This window comes from Branchiostoma belcheri, unplaced genomic scaffold (genome assembly GCF_001625305.1).
Source record: "Branchiostoma belcheri isolate BF01 breed outbred unplaced genomic scaffold, Haploidv18h27 scaffold7, whole genome shotgun sequence".
NCBI lineage: Eukaryota > Metazoa > Chordata > Leptocardii > Amphioxiformes > Branchiostomatidae > Branchiostoma > Branchiostoma belcheri.
The window spans coordinates 5,878,524-5,901,002 of NW_017804353.1; the positions used below are offsets into that span (position 1 = coordinate 5,878,524).

The window sequence follows — 22,479 nt, forward strand, 5'->3', positions numbered from 1 at the left end:
AGCCATCTTCAGCTATTAACGATATCATATAAGTTATACATGTAACTGTACACATACCCAGAATGGACCAATTTCATATAGAGGTACAGCTCCAATTACATTACAAGTAATGTAGAGAGTGATCATTGGGTACTATCAGAGTTGACAGATGAGTTAGTGTGACTAAATTATCAGCTCAAATGATTGTATGGTTATTTCAGGACATGACATGCAGTAAATATTACAAGTGCATTGATGTGAAGCTCTACCAAAAATAAGTTGCTGTAGGTTTTCTCTAACTAGTCATAAATTCTCAGGAATGATGACATATGGATGAGAATTGACCATGAGGGATTTTAGTACAGTTGGTTTGTTAAACTAACCTTTTGGCTTTCATAAGACATACCAAATTGTCAGCCGTCTTCATCAGTTAGTTGACCAACTCATCGAGTCACAATCATCATAAACTTTACACAGACCCAGCGTGGACTAAATTCATGTAGAGCATACCAGAGGCAAATATAGCCCCAATTATATTATAGATAATGTAGTGAGTGATCACTGGGGGCTATCAGAGTTGACAGATGAATTAGAGTGACTGAATCCTCAGCACAAATGATGCTGAGCATCTGTTGGATACCAGTAGGTTGTAAAATTATTTTAGGACATAACATGCAGTGATAACGCAGGTATCTACTAGTGTATTTAGACAGGTGTGAATTTTTCCCAAAATATGCTGGCGTAGGTTTTCTCAAACTGTGTCTAAGTGTCTTGGCCTCCAAGACAAGACACAGGGGGTATATAAGATTCTAAAAGATGAGTTTTTTAATGATCCAGAAGGATGGAAAACATTAAGCAAGGAAACTGGATAAGAGACCACAGCCAACAAGCTTCCATCCCATGTGTGTCAGGACTCTTTATTCATGTCTCTGCATCTACACAATACCCCTTCACTAAGAGGACACATTACACATCTCTGCTGGTACAATTTACATACAGATACCTACATTGTACATGCAACAGCTTGCAATCCCTGTCACTGAGATCAACTGTAGCAAAGCAATTAAAAACTTTCAAATGTAGGATCACTTCTTAATATAAAATAATTCGCTGGTGATGAAAATCAGGAATTTTCCAGAAATGTCTAATTCAGAATGTAACAGCAACTTTCATCAGCAATGTCATATTTACATATTATAGGAATTATCATAATCAAATACAGTTATGCTGGTTGAAACTCTTAAACCTGTTAAATCAATAATTCATTGGAATAATAACTGGAACAATGATAATAAGTACAGGATGAGGAAACTCTCAGCACATTCTGCCTAACCTTGCTACAGCACAAGGTTCTTGTCGCTAGGAAAATCTTTGATAACATTTTCTTGATCTTTCGAGTACATCAAGTCACGTTTACATATTATTAATTTATGGGTCTCATGCTTAATGAGGATACTCTGAGACTGTCCCCTAACTTTCTGGCCACTTTGTGTTTAGTGTGTTCCCAAATCATGACTGTACTACAGTTGTATAAGCCCTTCATTGCAAGACATAAATGATCTTTAAGCTTCATTTGCATATCAATCAAAAGTTTGCGTTTATAAACCTGCTGATTTTGAAATCTCTTCAGTGTCACTGACGAAATGTAGTGGATGCTAGCTGAAACGTCTGACCATTTCCAAAATCATACCTAGTTGTTTGAGTAACTGTTTTTGGACAGATCTTCAAGCTGTTCCTTTCATTTCTTCAAGGTTGTGACTAAGAAACGTTGTCTTTGTCAAATAGGCATCACTTAAAATTTGAATGATTCTGTTACAAGAGTGTAGGTATCTTTCCAGATTTCACTCTGATGTAGAGCGGTCTGTCTTTTTTTTTCACACATCTTTTTCTGTGAGAAAGCCATTCCTACAACAAACTGTCTAGTAAAGAAACTGGCAATATGCATATTGAACCATCAGCTGCCTTAATGTTACCCTCTTGAATGACACTTGATACAGAATTAGCCATCATTCTTTTGTATGGAAAATGTTTCAAAACAGGTAAATACATCCAGTTTTACCATCTATTGAAAATCACTATGCTCTATAATATGTGGATAGTATCATAAATCAACATCATTCATTTTCAAACCTGAATTATCACTGGAAAAGCAGAGGACTTTTTGCTTTCAAAAAAGGAAACTAGACAGGACAAATTTAAATGCCAGAAACTCTTTCAAAATAATTAACATCAACATTAATTGTACATGTACATGCACAGGTATCCGTTTCTCTGTCTTCATGTGCGAATGTTACTCCTGTACATAATGACAGACAGCACAGAGTTTTTGCATCTCTTGGGCTTTTCTCAACAGTTTGGGCTTGGTAATGGTTGATGCAACTTCACTGTATCCAATGAACCGTGTGACAAAGAGTGACCAGAAAGCTACAAGAAGGTCTCCTGGGGTCCTAACACCATATACATGTAGATATTCTCTTTGCTGCTTTTATGTAGACGACTCACGGTGGTCAGACTAACCTATAGGTATCTAAATCTAAAATACTCTGTCAGGACTCTACAGTTTTTTGTATGGGATAGTATTACGGGTACAGACAGGACTGTCACATCACCAATATCAATGTGATTCCACTGGTTCTGCTTTTTTTGTCTCTCTCCTAACTACAAGAAGGGTCCCCTTTTCAGGACTTAGGGCCGAGCGGGGACGGCAGGACGGCCAGGTGGTGGCCTTGGTGGGGCGTCGGGACGCCTGGAAATAAAAAGGACAGGCACCATGAATAAACATGAAAGACAGCTATAGAATAAACAAGTTAATACTGCAGCAAACCTTCTCTGTGAGGAGATGTGTAAGAGTATACAACACACATTCTTAGGTCACAAAGGCACAGCAAAAGTCACCTATCATGTCGTTCAATAGATAACTGGCTTTGCATTGTAGCTGTTTGGCGCACAACATCACTGCAATGACAAAACTATTTTCAGTGCATTCAGTGCAGCCGCATTGGTTCCACCATCAAGTGAGAGCTGCACTTCGGGTCAAAACTGCAAGGTGTCCTCACAGGATGAGGCTTAGAGACTGGCTCAAGGACTTTGCACCCAAGGAAATTCCTATTGTTTCCTTGATGTCTTATCCTCAGTGACTTAGCACTGGCTCTGCCGTTCCAGTTAAGTGTGCTGAAAAAGCAAAACTGATACCCCGAAATGATGTCCGATGTAAACAAATACCCTGGTAAAAAGAAATCATACAAAAGAAAGGGAACTGAAAAAAAAGGACGCGGACTATACCTTGGGATAGCAGGTGCTGCGTTCTGCCCCGGACGTGCGGGGATCTCGGGTGGTGCGAAGGCGGGTGCGGGCCGCGACGGAAGGTCGGGACGCTGCATCATACTATTTGGCCTGGGAATGTCAATCAAAAGTACAGCATGCACTCATGAAACAAAAATATTCTTTTTTTCTCTTTGGGGGAGACTTGAAGGGGAATGAATGAGTTGTGCATGGAGATGATGATGATGAGGAGTAGACAGGACAGGCAGCCAATCAAAAAGGTGCAAGCTGTGTCTGTTTTCGTGCTTGTCCAATGAAAGTGTAGCTTTCAGTACAGACAGCCAATCAAAACCATGCAAGATGTGTCTGGTTTCGTGCTATCCAATGAAAGTGTATGTAGCTTTCAGGACAGATGGCCAATCAAAACTGTGCAAGCTGTGTCTGTTTTTGCGCTTGTCCAATGAAAGTGTAGCTTTCAGGACAGACCAGCCAATCAAAACCGTGCAAGCTGTGTCTGCTTTTCTGTTTGTCCTATCATGCAGTGTGGCTTTGGCTCTTGGTACTTGTAAGCTGTATCCAGCCAAGGGCAGGAGGGTAAGTGACTGGAGAGGGATTGACATGGGATGCATAAGCATGTTGGAAAGCAATAGTGGCACAGGCTCTTTCAACGATCTGCAGCATTTTTTTGCCATTGGAAAGGAACAGGGGACTTCTAGGGTTAGAGGGGAGGGGATGCTGACTTGGACCTCCAGTTGTGTAGAGAGAAAAGCGAAGAAAGGCAAAATGATACAAAACAAAAGAAAAATGCAACAAATGAACCATAAAAAGCAAACATACAAAGCACTACAACTTCAACAGTCTTTGTGCACCAGTGCACGTGTGTGTGTGTGTGTTACAACTTTCCTTTTCCTGGTTCCTGTGTTCTAAGTTTAGTTGCAGCATTTTGTGCTTTAACATGTACGTGTACAAAGCTATGAAGACCACAGGACAAAGACTTTATGCACTTCCAGTCTGAGAATTTTAAGTTACACACAAGCTCCTCAACTTTTTATCTGCTGCTTTCTCCATCTTACGTTACCATGATAGAAATACCATGTGACCAATTCTGTACCACGAAACAAAACCTTCTTACACAATATTTTCATTCTTTTGTTTGAAAGATGTAAATTGTTGAATTCAAGTCATATCACAGAAATCTGTAAGATAGGCATACTCTTTCCCTCACATGACACCATTGTCACTCAGAAATTAAAAAAATTTTCTAACTTCCACATATCCTCAGTATTGAGGAAACCAGACACAAAAGAGATTGACATTCCACTTGTAAAGTATTGCACCTTGATAGAGACCCAGATCATCAGGAAGTAGTATACGAGGTGCCTTTCACCACTTACCTAGGAGGGGGAGGGGCGGGACCCCCTGGTCCGGGAGGGACGGGCGCCGGACGAGCCACCCCGCCGGTCCGCTGGCTCGGACGTCGGTTCAGCGAGGGGCTACCACCTGGAGACACCCTGGGGACAGGCCGAGAACAATGATTGGCAGGTGTCAAAACTTTACACAAAGATATAACCGTTACATTTTACAACTACTTTACAGAAGTATGAGTTATCAACAAATGCACTATTCATGCTTCTTCATATCACAGTCTGATACAGTTGGTATTATCACTATCAGGGACAATTCGTGTGCCACATCCACGGATAATGTTGAAATACTCTCTATGTTGGTTGCAACCCTGGGAGCCACAAATGGTAACAAGACTTGGCAACCTACATGTACAGGTAGTCTTTCCAAAACAATATACTAAAATATATGTTCTGAGCTATACAGTACAGGTGCACTTTTGCTTGTCTTGTCAAGCAGTTGAACCCATGTGGTAGAAGGATGATCTCATAGTACCATGATGCAACAAAGATATTTCCATTTGGCTTATTCTGCATCATAGTTCATGCTAATGCAAGCCTTGGGGCTGTTACTTTACATAAGGTTTTGGGGAATCATCCAAAAACTATTAGAATTATTTTCATGAACCCCTGCTCTGCTTTGACTCTCTCCATCTGTATATACAAATTCTCCTCTTCTCCAACATTTTTCTCTTAAAATTGTCACTGAATCTTTTAATTTTTTTCAAGAACCCCAAAACTTTATGACATAGAACAGCCCCTAGTTGTGATAAGTCATGCCAGGCAAGGTAAAGTCAAAGACAATGAGAAAGCTGTCTGGTTGTCATGTTAACAGACTAACCTGCCACTAGTGGGGCTAGTTGGGGGAGCCAGCTGCCTGTGTGCATAGTGGGAGGGGGGCAGGAGGAGCGGACAGGGAAGGAGGAGGAATGAGTTACAACATCAAAACTCTCTACTTGGTATGGAGAGTGTACCTCAGTACAGTAATTCCTGATTTTTTCGCAATTTTTTGCAGTCACTTCTAAAGCGCGAACTTACTCCATAGTCACTTCTGTGCCGTGAATTACATGTACCGTGAACAAATAATTCGCCAACTTTCTTTTTTTCTTTTTTTTTTGCACCTGCTGCTACCACGAACATATAGTTCTGCAAACATTTTTATTTTTCTCAGACCAAGAACTTTTGCTACCATGAACATTAAGTGAATTACAGTGTTACAGTCAAACCTGTACAAGTGACGACAACCTGTACACAATGACCGTCCCTTAGATCATTTTCAGAAGATTAATGTAACAAAATACAGCAACCTTTGGACACTCTCCATAACATCTACAATGTATTACATGAAAAAGAAAAGAAAAGAAAAGAAGATAGAATATGGAAAGCTTGTTACTCTATCAAACCAAAGCCGGCCTAATATCAAAACAAGCTTGTCTACTCTATCAAAAAAACAATCACACATTTGTTACATTTAACTACACAATGGTAACTACAATCTAATGAATGCTACTTGTAATGGAGTCACACATACAAGTACATGTCAGGAAATTTAAGTCTACATGTACATGTAAAAGCATACTACATGTTAAGCCTGTAAAAATGACAGTTGGAAGACATTTTATACATCAGAGAGGTGAGTAAGAAAAGGGCTTTGCAAAAAGCAGACTGGACAAAGTATAGAACCAGACATACAGGCAGTGTGCATATTGCGAAATACATGTAGCTGCAGTTAGAGATGACAGCACAACATCAAAGGGGAACACTTGAGGAATACAGCTTCTCTCCTCTCTCTTCTATCAACCAGTAGCTTGTTTCACACTATGTAATGTGTCTGTGTCCGCGTTTCAGCCTTGTACGTGTATGTAGCTACGTATACATACACGTGCTATATGGCTATGGCTACCATCAGTATTGCAATTATGGATACATTGTACCATCAGTACTGTATCAGTACTCCTTCAGCTACCATCAGTTCTGTTATGGCTACATTTTGTACATGTACCATCAGTACTGCTACTGCTACCATCAGTTCTGTTAATGTTATGGCTACCATCAGTACAGCTAAGGCTACATTTGTACCATCAGTACAGCTATAGCTAGGGCTATAGCATCTGTACTGTTATGTTAGGGGTTACCTGGTAGGACTCAGCGGTGGAGGCAAGTTCCTGCGTGAACGGCGTGGCAAGAGAGAAGGCACAGCAACAATGTTGGAGCATTGGAGCTCATGCATTACAACACATGCACATGCAATGACATAGAGGTGGGGATAGCAAGAAGCACTTTGTTGACTGTGTTTCCTAGTTACAGTAATTGATGGAATTTACACTACTGGGGTTCCCTACTTGTAATGAGTACGAACTACCAGGTGTGAAAATTATTTTTTAAGGTACTACTACATACATTGTATATTTAAGGATCTGGTCTTCATTTATTTCATTCAACACAGACGGGAGTGAGTTAAAACAAATTATGCACCTGGAATACTAGGCTGGTTGCTTGATGCATTATTATTCAAAAAGCAAAGAAGAAAATCTTACAGCAACTAATTTTGAGCTACAACTTTTAGCAGCAACATATGCATTCAGGGTGATAAAAATAACAGTTACTGTATCAACTCCTGCATACACTAAGACATTCAAGGAAGTCAATATTAAATAGTTAACACTTCCAGCTTGAGCAAGAACTAAAAAGGTACACAATTGGATTGGGAGAAAAAAATTTAGAGGGAAGAGAAGACATTGCACGACACGGTGGGAGGGTTTACCTGGTTGGACTTGGAGGAGGTTGCAGTCCTCTGGAAAGGGCAGAGGAAGCGGAAACACACAACAGTTTATCAAGCAGAACACACGGAGCATGGTTAACAACATCAGCACTGGGAGGTACACAGGTTTGGTTTACAGTTGTATCTTTTTTTTTGGTTTGAAAGTTTGAAAGTTAAGCTGAATCTTTTGCACAAGTTTTTCTAAAATTGACCTACATGTACTGTACACAGACCTACACTTAATATTGCATTTGAAGACAATGAGGGAGGATGGCAACATTTGAACTGACAACTTTATCATCTGATGGTTAAATGGAAGAAGTGTATCAAGGCAGATAATACTGAAAACTACCTGTAGTTTAGTAGTAATTGTAATACTATGCCTAGCACTGGCAAATGGGAAAGTTACAATAAAAAAAAGAGGAAAGAAACAGCAGAAAGTGTTGTAAAACTTGTATGATGTTGTGTTACTTCTAAACAGGGATGTAAGTAAAGGTTGTTAATTAGAAGTGATACAGGACTATCACATGTCACCTGCAAAAAACTTTGGCCAAGCAAGTAGCAAACCAACTAGACAACCAGGCAATATCAAACTCAATGGCACAGAAGATCCAGTATATACAGTGAGTGAAAATGTGGAGTGTGCAGCAGTGTTGTTACCTGTTCTGTGATGGGCTGGGTGGAGGGAGCCAGGAGTCACTGTCGACGGGAGGCGGGCAGGGTGTGGAGACGGTGGTCATGTTGATGTCCCCGATGATCTTCAGGGCCTCCTTCAGGGAGTGGTACATGCGCAGCATCTCCTCCCTTCTCTGGGCCTCCGACGCTGACTCCTCCATCATGGACGCCTGGGAAAGGACAGAGTCGAAAAATTAAAAAAGAAACTAGAAAGGTAACATTAGCAAAGCGAATGCATAATGTTAAGCTTCGCATATGGTCTGCTCTGTTAATTCTTACTCAAACACATTCATACAAATGGTGACAGGAGTCTAAATCCCTCCTGCTATAAAACTGCAACATTATGTAACCCAACACCAGTTACCATGGTGACAGACGTCTGGTTCTGGTCATTGACCTTTTTGTGTTTGGAACGGAAGAAGAAACAGAGCAAAGTAAACACATATTAATCAGAGATTTTAGACTTCTGGGAATTCTTTTGTGAGTTTTCAAAATATAATTGGAACTGTGGAGGGGATTGTAATGTGAATTCCTACACTCGCTCAAGGTGTTTGGGAATGCTCCTGATCTGGCTTGGTTTGGCTTGGTTTGGATTGGCTTAGCATATGATCTACATCAGGTTGAATCGAGCTGAACAATTTTATTCTAGTAGGAAAAGGGCCTTAGAAGCTGGATTGAAGCTGTTCATCGATCCATTTGGCTCGATCCGGACAATTTCATCCCAGTGAGAAAAGTGCCTAAGCCTGGCTGAGATTGACCCCTCACCTGGTCACCACTAGAGTACAAGTGGGCCAGCATCTCTGATTGGATGAACTCCTTGGTGTCGTTAACGATCATGTGCATGATGGTTTTGGGCACGAGGTCGCGGATGGTCTTGGTGATGATGCCCATGTAGGAATCCACCAGGTTACGGATGGTCTCTACCTGACGTTCCAGCTGGGGATCCATGGAGCCAAGGTCTCCCTGGGGCTGTGGAGAAACACAGGTGTGATACAGTCTCTTCAACATCGTTCTCTGGTTTTTTTTTTTTTTAATGCTAAGCTGGCAGGTGGAATGTGGGATGGCTGTGATCATGGAATAATGGAGATGGAAAAAACAGCAGCTTCATATTGTATATGATGTCTAATACATATACTTAGATAATTGTGTACAATGTTTCTGGTCTGTTAATTTTGAATGAGCAGATTATGGTGCTGCTTTTGACAGACTGTCAGCAAGCTTAGTATGTTGAGGAGGGACAGTTTATAATACTTCTAAGCAAAAAAAAAGACAAATTCAGCAGAATCTTTAGTTTTAGGTACTTTTGTAGCTGTCGAAGTCGCGTCTTATAATATGTCTGCGCAAGAATTTCTATGGGGTTGGGAAAATGATTGATTCCTTCAGATCTTAATGGCTTTTTAAAATAAATTATTATAGTTTTCCAATTCTGTCTTTCAGAAACTTGACTGTAGTTTTTCCAAAAATATCAGAGATTGTGTATGACAGCATAAGACACACATCTACTCACATTGCCCTACAATTGGCAATCCAGCCACCATGAAATGGAGAAACAAAACAACATGGACATGAGAATAACACCGAAACAAACATCCTCAACAAATAACATGAATACATGTACATGTACAGCTACAACACAGTAAAATATATTTTGTCAACAGTCATGAAAAATAATGTTTCAAATAGTTACATGTATGTATACCTACAGGGTACGTTAATACTATGAAAGTTGAAAAATCAGCACCATCAAAAGTCCTCATTTGCAAAGACAACAGCACATTGACTGCTGTTCCTCATGCCTGACTTACCCAAAGCAATGCAGGAACAGTATCATTGGGAAAGAAGAGGTAAAAAGGGTGATAAATAGACAATACACAGAGGCTTCAACTTCCAAGGCAAGTTGTCAATTCTGAAAGAAAAACCTGAGACAAGCATTATTTTAAGCCACAGACAAGGGTGTAAAAATGAGAAAGAGATTTTTTAAGGGAGAAATAAGAGTAAAACCTTGGTTGATAATACACACAGGTGGATTGACAAGAGGTAAGAGGAGGTCATGACAAATAGTGGAAAAAATAAAACAATGAACATCATTACCAAATACTGCCTGAACTTTCTGTTCCGAAACGAAACGACACTGAAACGAAATTGTGACAGCCGGGTATGACACCTACATGTACAATGTATGACCATGACGTCGCATACCAGAAGTACATGTACATGTACAATGTAGGTGGGTCCATTCTGCAAGCAGGGCTGAAGAAGGCAACCTAAACTTCTTCATATTGAGCTTTTATGCTTAGTCAACTGAAAATTTAGGCAGTACTTAATTTCGTTCCAGTGTTCAAACACAAAGTTCAGCCAATACTAAATGTAAACTATCAAATCCCAGACTGGGACTGTGTGCGTGACTTACGCTGGACTCCTCGCTGGTGGTGTCCGTGTTGCGTTCAGGGTACACTCCCGCCCGCAGGAACGACGCCTTCCAACTGTCCACCTCGTCCAGCGTCTCCGCTGACAACTCAAGCTGCTTGTAGTCCTTGTATACGTTTCTACACAAGGTTAGGGGAAAAAAAGTTTACTTAGCATCTTTGTATGATACCCACGCAACAACTGTCATACTTAAAATATACAGTCTGATATACTTGAAGATACATAACGCACAGTGTAGGGATACGAAGGGTACATGTAGTCCTAACTTTTGATTTGAAACAAAAACCTCATACTTGCCCAAGCGACCACCTCTAGAGATGTGATCATGAGAGGCCATAGCAACAGCTTTTTCTCGGTCCTAATTTTTCCCCCATACACGGGGGGCAATAAGGGACCGTCACTATTTGGGACTGCACATGGCCCGATCTCTACCTATGACGACCACATCATTTTCAATTGTGTACAGATAACTAGTTTGCCATTGATTTTGACAGCATGACTGTCCTTGCACAATGTCAAATGGTGCCAGTTGGGCCACTTATACTGACGTATCCATGTACAACAGAGATGCACAGTGTACATTGCCTACCTTGACTCCTGGTTGAAGAGTGCGAAAATGTGTCTGCGTGACATCCAGCCCTGCTCCACGTCTCGGACCCTCAGGCCGTCCAGGGGCAGCATGTACTTCTTATCTTTCTCCTGGGGTTTGGGAGGAAAGATGTCTTAAATTAAGGAAAGATGCTTGCTCTTCGTTAATGACTATGCTCAGTACAAGGCCAAGTCACTGCTTCTAAGTACTAAACTAAGTTTCCAGAACTGCATGTCTTCAATCTCTTTAATTTAAGTCAGAAACATGCTTGACTCACTGTGAATCAAAGTAGACATGTATATTTATGCACATTCTTGAAAAATGACCATTATCACGATAGTCACTTTTACCAATGCTCGTAATGACAATGAAAACACAAATCTGCTAGACCTTCTACACTGCAAATGATGTTGAGTTCTACAAATTTATTAGTGAGCACAGCATATCCTTAATACATATCAGGCTCCCATTCACATATTGACAATGCCCAACACATTCAATCACACTTAGCTGACATTTTAAGTAGATGTAAGATACTGGTGCGAGTTAAAGGTAATAGAACTGTGAAACATTTCTTAAAAACCCACCTCCTCATCCTTGAACCAAGAAAGGCTCTCTGCAGTCAGGACGAACCAGTACTCCTTAGAACCACCCTTCATGATGCTGATGTTGTGGATGGTGAGCCAGCCCTTCCGAATAACCTACAGGTCACAGGTCAGGGGTCATGAGCCATTGGTCATAGTTTGGGGGTCATGACCTACAGGTGGTGACCCAAGTCCAAATTCATGTCTAAGTAGATCTGTGCATGATAATTCAAATCTAAGGTTGCCAGTGGCAAATTAAATGTTGTGGCATTTTCAACCATTAAATGTACAATTATTTCATTCTGTATATTACATTCCATTCTGTGTATATCAAGTACAGCCTATATACGGCATATATTATGTGATTGAAACAATTTTTCTGCAAATCATGTACCAGATTTTGCAGAAGAAATCAATTTTTATCAATAGAGTCACATACATGATTGAGTGCATTGATTCAGAGCAAAAGTGCAGATAGCATTCATTAAGTAAAAAGCAATTCCTAACTTCATTTAATTTAGAAGAATGGCTGATTTTTAAGAGGGCAAACACTGGGCAATCAATGAAAAAAAGATCAAAATGCCAATAAAAGTAGGCGAAAGGGAAGAGTGTCAGGGCTGGGAATTATTCCCGAGTCTTCAGCTTGTTGAGCAACAGGTTCCCTCCACCAAAAAAAAAAAAAACTGACGAAAAGACAACACCACAGACACCAAGTTTGCAGAACTGTTCAAACCTGGTTGCCCACACTCTTGGCCTTTCTTGTTGTCTTGTCGCTCTTAGCTTGTTGTGCACTGCAAGTGGACAAACGGGATTATTCCTACTCTAGATTCCCTAGATCTACCGTCACACGTGCCACACACACGTTTTTCACAATAACACACCTGGTTGCCTAAGTTCTTCGCATTCCTTTTGGTGGTGGATTTGTCAGTGGCCTGAGCACTGGAAGTGGAAATGGCAGAGGAACTGAATATATATATCATAAAGCAGCCACCAATATAATATGGAAACAAAACGGGCTCAAAGAAAACAGATGGAAAATTTGTAAGAGAGACTTGAGAGCCAGTGCATAGGTCAGTAAGCAGTGTTATGTGGCTTCAAACATGTGAGATTGAACTCGAAAAAATAATCTCAAAACAACCCAAAAGTGGAATAAACAGAGGCAGAACACTTGTTAGCAATCACCCAAGTTAAGGTTTTTTCGGCCAGTAAAAAAGTGAGAAACAAAACTTTTGAGTGGCCAAATTTAGTAGTGCTTACCCACTGCGCCCTGCTCCTTTAGAAGATGCACTATAAGATAAAGAAACCATCTAAGAAACACCAAAGGACCAGAGTTTTTCCACCAAGCTCCCTACTGTTGTTAGTAAAGTTCACCACTGCCAACCTTTCTGTGTTTAATTCATCTGGCTCTACAAGTCTCTAATAAAAAAAGGGGGGACTGCAAAATCCAATCTGTGACCTGACCTGCAAAGTTCTGCCACTAATACTCAACATATGATTATCAACTTGTATCAGATCATGAACTTTGCAGGTCTGCTAGAAAGGTTGCAAACTGAGCTATAAAGAATGCAAAAGTCTATCATATCATAATACAATAAGCGGCAAATCACAGGTATGACATTGAAAATATATCTATAAATCAAATAAGGACTGGTACACTACTCACAATTTAGCAATTAAAAATGAACAGAGACAATTTAAGCATAATGCAACTTTTCTTAGCAGAAAACTACATAAAAGGAAACCAACAAGTACAAATACTTCACAACAATTCATGCACTTGCAACAATGTGACACATTGAAATAAGAAGTGGTTAGTACAATGTAACATGAAATATGGCATTAATATTTGTGAACAAAATTGCAGCAGCTGTTAGGGGGATGATACAGTTTGAGGGGACACCGATCGTAAAACTACTGGTATGCAACAATTGCAAAACCGTGCACGTAACTTCAATTTTTTTCAAACAAAAAATCTGAACGATGCATCCATCTGTGTAAGCCTTCAACAGAGTTAGCTACACTTCCTACAGATTACTTTCAAAGAATGTGGATGAAGGATTGCCAAATCAATGCTTTTGTGTTACCTACTTCAAGAGAATTACAATCAATAGCTGACAGTTTTTGTCCGTATAATCACACAAACTCAAAGAGCAGTCTGTTGATTGGCTGACACAAGACAGATGCGCAGGGATGGATTTCCAGTTGCTCCAGCCTTGAACCTGAATCCCCACCCAAAACTGGTGGTGTGGGGACTTACCGCTTGCCCTCAGACCGGGCTGTGGCTCTAGTATTGGGTATGACATCACAGTGTTACTATGTTTAGTTCTACTGTTATGGTAGGCAGTCATAACATCATGATGTGGAATCATTGCTACATCACTGCTTAGCCAATGATTTTTGTTTGTTTCTTTGTTTGTTTGCATTCTTTTGAGAAGCTCAAATTGGCCTGCAGGCCAATTTTCATTTACTAATAGGTAGTTTTTAATGAAAGTACAAAGATACACTTTTTAGAATAATTACAGCTCTACTTGTTGAATTGTATATATATTTTTTCACTTTTAATATTTACAAATTACTAATATATTTGTCAACAATTTGGATGAAAAGAATGTGTATTTCAGGCTCCCGTTATAGTGACCTTAAAGGTTGTAGAGCAAAAATTCTATTCAACTTTGGCCAGTTTTGTTAAAACACACAATACATATACATATTGGCCCTTTTTCTGTCATTTGTAAGACATTAAAACCACAGAAATCTGATAAGCTAGACATTTGACAATGATTTTTCTCATCCAAAAAAAAATGCATTATGACTGCCTGTTTTCCACTACACTGAAGTTAACAATGACCTCTGTTAAATGTGCAACTATGAGTACAAAACACAGTCAGGTACTGGGGGAACCGAATTCATGTTAATCATGGTTTTCACTACTGTAAAGCATTAATAAGCTTGCTGATCCAACAATTTAGTTAGTGAATAAGCCTTGTAGTTTATGTGGCACCTTCTGGGTTACAAAGGAAAAGACTGCTGTTTCTTTTTTTAATGACTGATTGCCAAAAGGAAGGAGCAAATTTCCAAGCAGATGTTTCCCTCTGACTTGTTTTATATGCACACTTTTACAGTTTAAAGGCAAACTTTGTTCCAATACAAAAAAAGTAAATATTCTCACCTATTTGTGTTGGAACAAATTTAAAGTTTTACCTTTAAACATGTAACTACTGACACAGATGAACTTTCATTGACATTTTCACGGTGTTTCCTATGCCTTTTTCCTATGCCTTTTTCATGCCCTTTTTTCATTGTTTGTTGCACCCCTAAAAAAACACAATTCTTCAAAAAAGAGGTGCAAAAACAAGATACAACCAAACATCTGCTTGAAGATCCTGAAAGAACAGCCATTTTGTGTCATTTGTAACCCAGGAGTCTTGCAAAAACAGGTATGCAAATTTGATGGAAGAATACTGCCTGACTATGTCTGACTCTGTACCTTCCAAACCAGTCCCGATCTGCCCTGCAACATGCAGCACACCAAGATATTACCGTTAATACATGGACATGCAACACCCAGAATGAAAACAAAGCTGACAAAACACTCAAGAAACCCACACAAAAGATGAAATCTACTGTACATGTATACTACACTAAAAACAGCATGCATATGACATCAAAAAGACAATTGCAACAAGAAAGACAAAAAGCCGAGTCACACATTGGAAGTATTGAGTCACAAAAGAAGAAAGTATGAAGAAAGGACAACCTCCACCATGCAAGAGGCTTTGCATCTGTGCTGTGTACACATGCTCCCCAAATTTGGCTGGCAAAAACATACAGACACAGCTGTGGCGAGTTTGCATGAAGTTTCTAGCCCCTAAAGTTGACCCTGCGAAATTTGTTCTCTCATTTCTAACAAGAGAATAAATTCCACAGGTCAATTTTAGAGTAAAACCAAAGGGGGGAAGGCCCAACTAAAAAAGACTATAATGCCAGTCAGTGCCACCGATAAGAATGCAATCATGATAAGGCAAGCCTCTTACTCGGCGAACCCCACAAAATCCTCGTGGTTGGTGTTGATGTACGCGAGATTCACGTCCACGAAGACCACGACCTGTGTGCGGAATAACGGCATCGAGAGTGGGAGAGGGAAGATAGCAGAGCGAACCTAGCAATCGTAACTAATCATCTTACTTTGCAAAACCGATGAAATCCTCGTGGTTTGTGTTCATGTATGCCAAATTTATCTCCACTAAGTCAATAACCTGTGATGAAAATAAGAGAAACCTGGTCTGTGAATCGCGAAAACAAAATTTCCTCTGACTTCAAATGAGTAAAATTAATCATAACTGAGAAAAAAGGCAATTAACTGTCTATCGGTAATCAACTGAATCAATCAATAGTGGAGACAAGATGGTGGTAGATAGATGGTGAACAAAATTTCAGCTTCTAAGAAATTAAATAGTCTTCAAAAGAAGATGCATGTAAATGACACACTTTTGAATTAAGCCAAGCATAGTAATTTGCAATTAAATACTTGATTGCTAAATATCACGAAAGTGATTTTACAAAATGTCATCTTTTAAAATCATTCTGCCTATACCAAAAATGAGGTATAAATTAAATTATATATATACTGTACAGTATATATTGACAATGTTAGTTAAAATTCAAATATACAGTGTAGAACTGACAAAGTTAGTCAAATATACAAAATAACTTGATTGTTATGCTAGTTTAATAAAGAAAACAGAAAATTTGTTCATCATACCTGATCTTTGGCCCTTTGTTCCCGTTCTCGTATATGTGTGGTCACAATGCGCTCAGTTTCCTCTCGCAGATGGGGATAGCGGCCCATCTGAAATTTGAAAAAAAAAATCGTCTTCTAGATCATCATCCTTCGTAATATTCAATCATAATTACTTTGGAAAAAGTCTACCAAGTTGACTACAAAATGGTGCAAGGAAAAAGGTCATGAAATCATCAGATGATCCAACCTTTTCTCCACACTGTCTGACGACGTTGTTGAGTTCGTTGATGACCATGTCCACACACTTCAGGGACGGCTCCTTCAGTTTGGCGATTTGTCGCTTGCAGATGGCTTCAAACGCCATGTCAGGGGTGAACAGGCCCGTTCTGAAAACATGGGGTGGACATCGTGAGCACAGCTTGCAATGCGGCTTAAAAAATCTGCAGCTCTACAAATCCGATTGTTTCTTCCATATAGGGCCTTATGGAAAATAAATTTCTGGTGTATAAAATGTATTTATGGACGTAGGATTTTAACAAAACTCTGTGTTAGTGAATCAAAAGGAATAACAAATGCAAAGATTACAACATTATGTCAGAATATAGAAGCTATTCTATTTCTTCATTAATTTATTTACTAAGATTCACCAATTCATCACTATCATCTTTCCAAGATGTCAACCCAGGGACCAGACTGTAAGGTTTGAACACCTCACACTGGGAAGAACCCCTACTCTTTTCAATAAGCATGGAGTGTCTATGTATAACTCAGTGCACAACTATGGTGTATATGTGTACCCTACCTGACACCGTGGATGTTCTTAATAGCATAGCTGATCTCCCTTCTCAGCTCTTTCTCATCGAACTCCATCTGAAGGGGGAAACAAAGGTGCATTTAGACAAAATCTCACAGAAAATGGGAAACACTATTCCTAAAGCCAATATATTTCAGATAAAGGATAGTGATCTCGATCCAGTCTTAGCTCCTTGAAGAGCTAATCCCCCACTGGTTGTAACAGGGAAGACAGATGCTATGCACAGTGTTTACAGGTTCTTTGCACCAGGGAAATTCCCCTAGCTGTTCTTGACAAGCACAATGAACAGAGGACCATGGCTTAACATCCCGTCCTAAGGACTACAACCCTTTACTGTACCGCGCATGTCAGGTGAGTGACAACAAACGGGATTCGAACTCCCAACCTCTTAGTCGCACATTCACTATAACAAAGGAATTCAGTCTTCAGCACCTTCACAAGCTCGAAGGGAAATCTCTCGTGGAAGATGCGGTTGATACGAGCACCGCCGGAGAGCTCTACTGTGTCGATCTGGTCACCGGAACCTTCAATCCGCTTGTCGAAATCCACGCCAAATGTGTTCACCATCCTTGAAGTATAAAACACTCATTTGTCAAGGTTTCCTTCAAATGGTTATGCAATGCAAAATAGACAAGCAGAGCAATGCACACAGTCATAACCAGGATGGCAGAATATACGGTGGCTGCACTAAACTTTCTGTTGGGTGTTTGGTCAAAGGTGCCTGAGAATTTTGTCCATGAACTTTCCCAACAACAACAGTTGGATTAATTTTTTTAGGATGTCATCCTTAAATACACCAACACAGCCTTAAACGATACATTCTGTACAAGTGCTATTGACGTTTTATGTTCCGGATTTCACGCAGCCATAGTATATTCTGCCAACATGCTTCTAAATGAAATGTACAATAATTGCACATACATTGTAGTAGTCAAACTGGCAGGTAGTAATTCACATCAGTATGATTGCATAGTGCAATATCTCTGTAAATTTTGTACAGTGACATACAAGTATCTCTATACTTAGCTATGTAAGAGCAATAAATAAATAAAAATAACAATAACAGTAAAGGTCTTTCATTTAATATTCAATGTGAATCTTGAGATACTGACTGTAGCATGGCCTTGGTTTTCCTGGTGGGGTCGTCAGGGCGGAAGTTTTTGTACTCCTCCACCTCCTTCTCCATACCCAGCAGCTGTCCCTGCAGCTTGTTCCGCAGGACAGGCAGCGTGTCCCGGATGTGGTTTGTCAGTTGCTGAAACACGACAGACATTCACATTTAAGTCATCATCACAAAGATTCCTGATGCAGATCTACTTAGTTCATTGTTTTCCAAGACATAACAATGCCTGCTTTCTATTTCTACAGAAACAAAATTAATACCTTAAGTCTTATTTTTTTTAATACCAACATCAAGTTGCTTCTATCACAGTAAAGAAATAGTGGTAAGTGGCATCGCCATGTGTTACGGTCCTATCATGCAAGAAGCAGCCAAGGGAGGGAGAATGGGGGGTAAGCAATGGAAAAGATGATTTTAGAGAATGGACTGGCACAACACTACTTGAAATGCTAGGAAGAGAAGAAAACCGGGAAGGTGGAAAAACTGGATATGATCGTCTTTGGTGCCCCAACAGTCGACTAAGGGATAGGTGATACAAAATGAATGTTTGGCAAATCTGTATGATTACTATTTACCTGGTTGAGAGTTTTCTGCAGATAAGGTGTCCCCATGCGGTCTGCCAGGTGCCTGTACGCGGGGTGACTCAGGAAGAACTTGCGCTCGGCTGCTAGAGCTGCCTTAATGTCCTTCCTGCCATCAATGTCTGCCTGGCTCCGGTTCACAACTCCAATGTACCCTAAACAGTCACATAATGTACGATCAGTATCCATTGAAAGACAGCAGAAAAACTTAACTAACACACATAACTACATGCACCATAATGTGACTTGTAAGGTTCTTTTTACGTCACTATCTATATCACATAATACATAATTTGCTTCACCAAGAGAAAAATATTTCAGCAAAAGTGGGCAACTTTTCCAGCAAGAAAATGTGAGCACCACCCAATAATGTAGAAAAGAACTACAAAGTAATGTGTCTTACTCTAACTTAGTAGGTGCAGGCTAGATATGAATATGAAGCAGTCAGCTCTAACTTGGAGGTTTTGGTATGTAAATAAGAGAATCAAAAGAAAGAAAAGAACAAAGAAATACCTTATGAGAGTGCATCCAAGCAGGTCACAAATAATGTTGAAGGTGTGGAGAGTGTAGCTTTTTCACCAAAGATATGCATTATGCTGGCCTTAGTTAAATTAGCAGCATTTAGGAAGAACTATCCATTCAACTTCAGGTATACACTAATGTACAATGTATGTGTACATATTCAGGCATTTATAGTGGCTACCACATTGTATTCCAGTTACTATACACTTGGAAGGGAAAGCTGGAGAGAATGTGGTTAATCTACTAAGATGTGTGAAAGCTGTATATTTGGGAAGGGGGTGATATAGAGTAGGAAATGATTCCAAAGTCACAGTCAATCTGTATCCACTGTTGACTTCTTGAGTGCCTGCAACAGACAACTATAGGTAGAGTTTGACAACTACGGCAGCTAGGCTACGATCTGTCAGAGCAGCAAACCTCTGCGGAGGGGGTAGGTCTTGTTGTCCAGAATGTCGCCGGCGTGGGTTCCCTGGTCCATCAGGTCCAGCTTGGTCAGTACCCCGATCGTACGCATCCCTGCAAGCGGCACAAGACGGCACGTTTTATCGCTATGTAAGTTCACAAGGGCACCTTACCTCTGCGCAGAGGGTAGGTCCGGTTCTCGAGTACGTTTCGAGCGTCCGTGCCTTCGTCCATGAGGTCTAGCTTGGTAATGACACCAATGGTGCGCATGCCTGGAAAAAATGGTTAAGACAGACACAACAGGGACATGTTAGGGTTGGCTGTTGTCGTCAGGGCAGTCTCTAGACGGTGGTACAATGTGTGTTCTCCATTTTGTGAGAATCAAACTTTTGAATCACTTTACCTTTCTCCTACTGACTGTGAAATCATGCATTGGATTTTGGCAATCGTTACCATCTAAAATCAAAATTTACAGAAGTGAACAGGCCTAGAGACATCCCCGACTGGACTTTTATTTCCAACTCACAAAAATTTTCCACGAATCGCTGAGACACCACTTGCCAAGAACACAGAAAACCAAACCAGACTCTAGAAAAGAAAGGAACTGAAAGAGTTTAAGTTTCAAAGTTAGAGTAAAATACCATCACAGACTGGCATCATCAAGTAAGAAAACTGAAACTTTCAAGTTGTTACCACCAACACATGTTAGTCAACCTGAAAATAGATCATCAAAGAATAGGAGCAAACCAAAGCATAGTATATCATACACAAGTTATGTTCAAGAGTAAAGCATCATATAATAAAGCAGGCATCATAACTCATTACATAATCACATACAAAGAGGGTGCCACCATTGCATAGTAAAAATAGTTAATACTGTTTAACTGTAAAGCATAGTACAAGTGTGATATAATCATTTTCAAACACAGGAATGGGAACATTACTGTTATAAGGAAATCAAGCAACTGAGAAATGGTGAGGTCACTGAACATCATTGAATCATGCAACTTTTTCAAAACACAAGTTGACTTGGATTATAAATAAAGATAGCGATGATGATGATGATGAAAGATAGTAGACAAAACCATCACATTTTCCATTAAGATGATAAAGATTGGTTACATCGGTATAGGTTTTTATCAATGTGCTAATATTATCATGGAAATGTTAGGCAAAAGTAAGTCCAAACACGCGATCCTACCCTGTGGGTCAACTTCCTTGGCTATCTTGAGGGCGTCAGAGTTAGCCAGGTCCTGGTTGGCCGGTGAGACGGCCAGGATGAGACAGTTGTCCTTGGTGATGAACTGGAGGAGCATGTCTCTGATCTGCTGCTCAATGTCGGGAGGCTGGTCACCAACAGGGACCTTTGTCATACCCGGAAGGTCAATCAGGGTCAAGTTCAGGACTGGAAGGGTGGAGAACATCGAACAACTTCAGCACAATTTGTGTTTGTCTTTGCAATCAGACATTTTAATCTAAAGGTTTTTTTTTTCTGTTTACCGAAGAAAAACATATTGTTTTTGCTACGTTTTCTTTTCTTCCGTTCCAAACACTGGCCTCTGATCTAGCCAATGACCTGATTCGTTAACGTCTCTGGTGTTGGGTTACAACTTAGTTATAATGTTACAATTTTATAGTAGGAGGAATTTATACTCCTGTCTGATCATATATATGAATGTATTTAAGTAACAATTAGCAGACGCCTGCACAGAACCCCAATTTTTCACTTTTTTTGTTGGATTTTTGGTCAATGTTGCATTAAAATTTTGCCTGGTGCATACGATATTTTTTCCAACATAACATTTGGAAACTACAGACGGAGTGTTGATCTTATATGCGCGAATACAACCTTATATGGGAATGCTGCTGACGTGCTATCTACATCTATGTTCTACTACATATGGATCATACCATGTTGGACTCACCGTGGGGGGAGTAGACCCTCAGGTTGATGGGGACAGGAGAGATCCCTTTGTTGGATCCCGTCATCCGATCCGTCTCTGCCTCGATCTCCGCACGGATCTCGTGGAAATCCGAGAACATCTTCCCCTTGGCGTGCAGAAACTCTCCATATTCTGTAACAGAAAACATATAATAAAGGGTTAATGCACTGCCCCGAGTTGTATATGGTGTCATAACTGCATGAGCAGCTGCCATAACCACCGAATAAACCACCGTGTGAGCGAAGCGAACGAGGTGGTTTATGAGGTGGTTATGGCAGCTGCCCATGCAGTTATGACACCATATACAACGAGGAAAAGGCAGTGCATTAAAATTATTATCATATAGCCTATCCAAACTGTCAATCAACACAATTCCTGTTTGAAATACAACAGCTTTAATATATATACATACATAAAAATACATTCGAATATATTATACGCTTTAAAACAAATATGGATAATTTCATTTAATGCAAATTGTAGTTTAAATGAAGCTAAACAAAAAAGTTTATTGGACAGAAAAATGCTACAAAGGTTTACAGAAAGAGTCGCATGCCCCTATACCCTATAACATAATGGTATCAGCCATAACACGACGTGCTGTTATTCCGCCATAACACCACATGTGCTGTTATCGGGAAATAACAGCACGGGTATCCGGGCCTCTGATTGGTCCA

At 40.0% G+C, this 22,479-nt stretch overlaps 1 protein-coding gene across 1 annotated transcript; it reads right to left on the reverse strand.

Annotated features, from left to right (window-relative positions):
* Positions 1-2,625: 2,625 nt before the first annotated feature.
* Positions 2,626-21,950, reverse strand: LOC109484695 (dynamin-1-like). Its single transcript, XM_019788034.1, has 23 exons — positions 21,785-21,950; positions 21,061-21,264; positions 19,875-19,973; positions 18,930-19,090; positions 18,347-18,489; positions 17,667-17,802; positions 17,223-17,290; positions 16,668-16,806; positions 16,442-16,528; positions 15,714-15,784; positions 12,413-12,470; positions 11,683-11,796; positions 11,096-11,205; positions 10,490-10,625; positions 9,587-9,592; positions 8,845-9,048; positions 8,065-8,249; positions 7,408-7,437; positions 6,779-6,808; positions 5,485-5,520; positions 4,635-4,751; positions 3,262-3,372; positions 2,626-2,725 (listed from the first exon to the last, which is right to left on the reverse strand). The coding sequence occupies exons 1-23, from the start codon at positions 21,948-21,950 to the stop codon at positions 2,665-2,667; spliced, it is 2,472 nt and encodes an 823-aa protein (XP_019643593.1). The 3' UTR covers positions 2,626-2,664.
* Between the last annotated feature and the right edge of the window lie 529 nt (positions 21,951-22,479).

Bases quoted from the DNA above. Each gene is read 5' to 3' on its own strand.
- LOC109484695 (XM_019788034.1), bottom strand. From the start codon at position 21,950: ATGTTTTCTGTTACAGAATATGGAGAGTTTCTGCACGCCAAGGGGAAG. The intron at 12,471-15,713 runs GTAAGAGGCTTG...GTCCACTTGCAG, and splicing joins GATTTTGTGGGGTTCGCCGA to TGCACAACAAGCTAAGAGCG. The intron at 7,438-8,064 runs GTAACAACACTG...TGCCCTTTCCAG, and splicing joins CCCAGCCCATCACAGAACAG to AGGACTGCAACCTCCTCCAA.